The 3,653-nt window shown below is 47.1% G+C and overlaps 1 protein-coding gene across 1 annotated transcript; it reads right to left on the bottom strand.

The window, feature by feature from the left end:
* Positions 1-2: 2 nt before the first annotated feature.
* Positions 3-782, bottom strand: LOC107744204 (G protein-activated inward rectifier potassium channel 2-like; the record flags this gene model as incomplete). The annotated part of the gene is made up of 1 exon (XM_016557728.1): positions 3-782. A coding segment is annotated over exon 1 (780 nt), but the record flags the coding sequence as incomplete, so codon positions are not given.
* Between the last annotated feature and the right edge of the window lie 2,871 nt (positions 783-3,653).

Raw genomic sequence — 3,653 nt, 5'->3', positions numbered from 1 at the left:
GGAGACACCAGGAAGAGCCGGTCGTCTCCGGTGTCGTAGCCCACATTCATGTCCGTCTGATTGAGAGGGATGAACTCTCCCTCCTTGGTCTGTTTGGACTTGATCAGTTTGGCTCTAATGGATGCTTCCACGATGTGCGAGTTCCGCAGGTCTCCGACGCGAAACATCAGACAAAGCCGGCCGTCGCGGATGGAGATGACGGCATTGGTGGAGAACACCAGAGTCTCGGCGCGCTTCTTGGGCTGCGAGATCTTCACGAACATGCAGCCCACCATGAAGGCGTTGACGATGGAGCCCAGCACCGACTGCACCAGCAGCAGCACGATGCCCTCGGGGCACTTGTCAGTGATCACCCTGTGGCCGTAGCCGATGGTCGTCTCCGTCTCTATCGAGAATAAGAACGCGGTCACGAAGCTGTTGAGGTTGTTGACGCAAGGAGTCCACTGGTTGTCTCCTATGTGCTCCAGATCTCCTCGTATGTAAGCGATCAGCCACCACATGAAGCCGAAGAACAGCCACGTCACGGTGTAAACCAACACGAAGATGAACAGGTTGAACCTCCACTTGAGGTCGACCAGCGTGGTGAAGATGTCCGTCAGGTAGCGGTAGGTCTCCCGCACGTTTCCGTGATGCACGTTGCACTTGCCGTCTTTGCGGACGTAGCGCTGGATCTTCTGCTTGGTGCGCTCCCTGTCCTGGAGCGGTTTGGGGACGTCGTCCCACGTCTGCTTGGGCAGCTTGGGCTGTCGGACCGTGACGGTGCTCTCGACATCCTGCTCCATCTGGACTTCTGGAAGATTCTGGAAAGAGAAAGAGAGAGAGAGAGACGGGATCAGTGAGCAGCGGCACACATGTGTGAGCCCATCAGTCCTCCAAACACGGAGCATCACCAAAGCCCATTTACAGTGCTGGCCACTAGTATTTCCAGCAGCTAGAAATGGTTTTAAGTCAGTTATTTCTATCTTTTGCTGTAGTGTGTCGGTAGGAAACATCAGTTTTTGCCATTAATTGTAATAATGCAGTGAGATTTATGTTTGTGCTGCACACAGAGATCTGATCTGATCATCATCAGTCTGTCTGGAGTCACATGAAGAAACAGAACAAACTGAGACAGACTCAATCCAGAAGAACTGATGCTTCAAGAAACCTCCTGCAAAGCTACAGTGCTGTTAAAAGTTTAGGCACGTGTGTAAAAATGCTGTAAAAGGAAGATGCTGTCAAAAATGCTGTCATAAATAGATCAATTAACTTCTAGTAACTAAATGAAATCAACATTTGGTGTGAGCATCTTTGTGTTTAAAGCAGCTTTTGCCCTCGGTGCACTTGAGCAGAGTTTCTCAGGAGCTTCGCAGGAGGTTTCTTGAAGCATCAGTTCTTCTGGATTGAGTCTGTCTCAGTTTGTTCTGTTTCTTCATGTGACTCCAGACAGACTGATGATGATCAGATCAGATCTCTGTGTGCAGCACTAACATAAATCTCACTGCATTATTACAATTAATGGCTAAATGAATGTTTGGAAATGTGAACTGATATTTCCTACTAACACACTACAGCAAAAGATAGAAATAACTGACTTAAAACCATTTTTATCTGCTGAAAATACTAGTGTTTTAATCATTTTGGCCAGCATTGTACCTCCGTCTTTACTGCACTATAACGTCATATTGGAGCACAGAGTTCATGGGGCTTCATAGGAGGTTGAGAGAAAGCACCACAAGGAGTGTGTTTGTGTCAAAATGAAGCGTGTGAGATGAGAAAGAGCCTGCGAGAGCCTCCCGTCGCACACACACACACACACTCTCACACACACTCGCACACACACACACACACACACACTGCCGTACCTCTGAACGGCCTCCGGATCGGGTTCGGCGTCGGACCCCTCCTCATCCACCGGAGCCACATCCAGGATCGGATGCTGACAAACACAGAGACATGCGTCAGAGCTCACTGATAAATAAAATGCAATTAATACTTTGGACTATTGCATTATTCATTTTAACCTTTGATATTATAGTAATGTATGAGCTGACAGCATTAATTGACAGATTGTTTGACGTAATGTAGCCGATATATAGCCAAACTAATTGATATGGAATCAGAAATGAGCTTGTGAATCAGAATGTGCTCTACTCCAGATCCTGATCTGATGAACATAACGTCACTGTGCTGATGAATGTCATGTGTGATCATGAACGCAGTACGTCATGCTCAGCTGTGAGAAACAGGAGGATTGTCTCACCGGGATGGTGACCAGCGGCGACTGACCGCGCGGCCTCTTCAACAGCTGCTGCGCGTGAAGCTGAATGTTGGCTCCGCCGTCAGACGCCCGGCGGCCCAGAGGACCCATGCCATTCAGCAGCTGCAGGGTGGGAGGCTGCAGGAGAGACTGTTCCTGCACACGACACACCACACACAACATACAACACACACGACACACAACAGGTGATCTCAGCATCAGCATATCCCAGCGTATATACAGTGCTGGCCAAAATGATAGAACACTAGTAAAGCAGATAGCCCACTAGTATTTCCAGCAGCTAGAAATGGTTTTAAGTCAGTTATTTCTATCTTTTGCTGTAGTGTGTCGGTAGGAAACATCAGTTTTTGCCATTAATTGTAATAATGCAGTGAGATTTATGTTTGTGCTGCACACAGAGATCTGATCTGATCATCATCAGTCTGTCTGGAGTCACATGAAGAAACAGAACAAACTGAGACAGACTCAATCCAGAAGAACTGATGCTTCAAGAAACCTCCTGCAAAGCTACAGTGCTGTTAAAAGTTTAGGCACGTGTGTAAAAATGCTGTAAAAGGAAGATGCTGTCAAAAATGCTGTCATAAATAGATCAATTAACTTCTAGTACACTCACTCACTGACACACACACTCACTCACTGACACACACACAGAGTCACACACACACACACACACACACACACACACTGTAAAGCAGTGAAGTGGGTGTGTCTGTGGTGAAATAACACTGACTATCCTCAAATAATGATTCTGTTCCTCTAAAGGCACCATTATATACTATAGAATAGAATAGAATAAGTGGGGTGGGGTTTTTAAGAACATATTAAGGGATATAAACTTGTCTGTGAAATTATTTTATGATACGCAAAATTCAATATTAAAATCCAACAAAGAACAAGTGAGCGCACTGACATGATGTCAGAAGATCACAGGGACACCTAGCAACCTCATAACAACCACCCAGACCTCCTTGGAAACCACATATCAACAGCCTAGTAACAGTCCTCAGCATCCTGAGGATCATTTTTCTTCAGGACAGGTACAGGTGGAGTGTGTCACCACGGTGACGAGCAGGTGCAGTTCAGCGGCTGACTAATGAGTCAGGTGATCAGCAAGTGACCTGTGGACCGAAGAGCAGCTGGACTGGAGGCGACACATGAGAATAAAATAAACCGACACGAGGAGAGAGATGCAGCCTGATGCTCAGGAGAGAGACTCTGATCTCCAGTGACAGCACGTTTAAGAGGAAGAGCGGAAACGCTTTGGGAGGGACTGTGTCTGTCAATTCACATGTCACTTAACGTCATGTGCGAAGCCTTGAGGAGACACACAGCGAGCGGCTCACATCTCTGATTACTGACACACGCACACACACACACACACGCACACTCTCTC

Source organism: Sinocyclocheilus rhinocerous, unplaced genomic scaffold (genome assembly GCF_001515625.1).
Source record: "Sinocyclocheilus rhinocerous isolate Xijiao unplaced genomic scaffold, SAMN03320098_v1.1 scaffold2753, whole genome shotgun sequence".
Taxonomy (NCBI): Eukaryota; Metazoa; Chordata; class Actinopteri; order Cypriniformes; family Cyprinidae; genus Sinocyclocheilus; species Sinocyclocheilus rhinocerous.
This window is presented reverse-complemented; position numbering and strand designations above follow the sequence as displayed.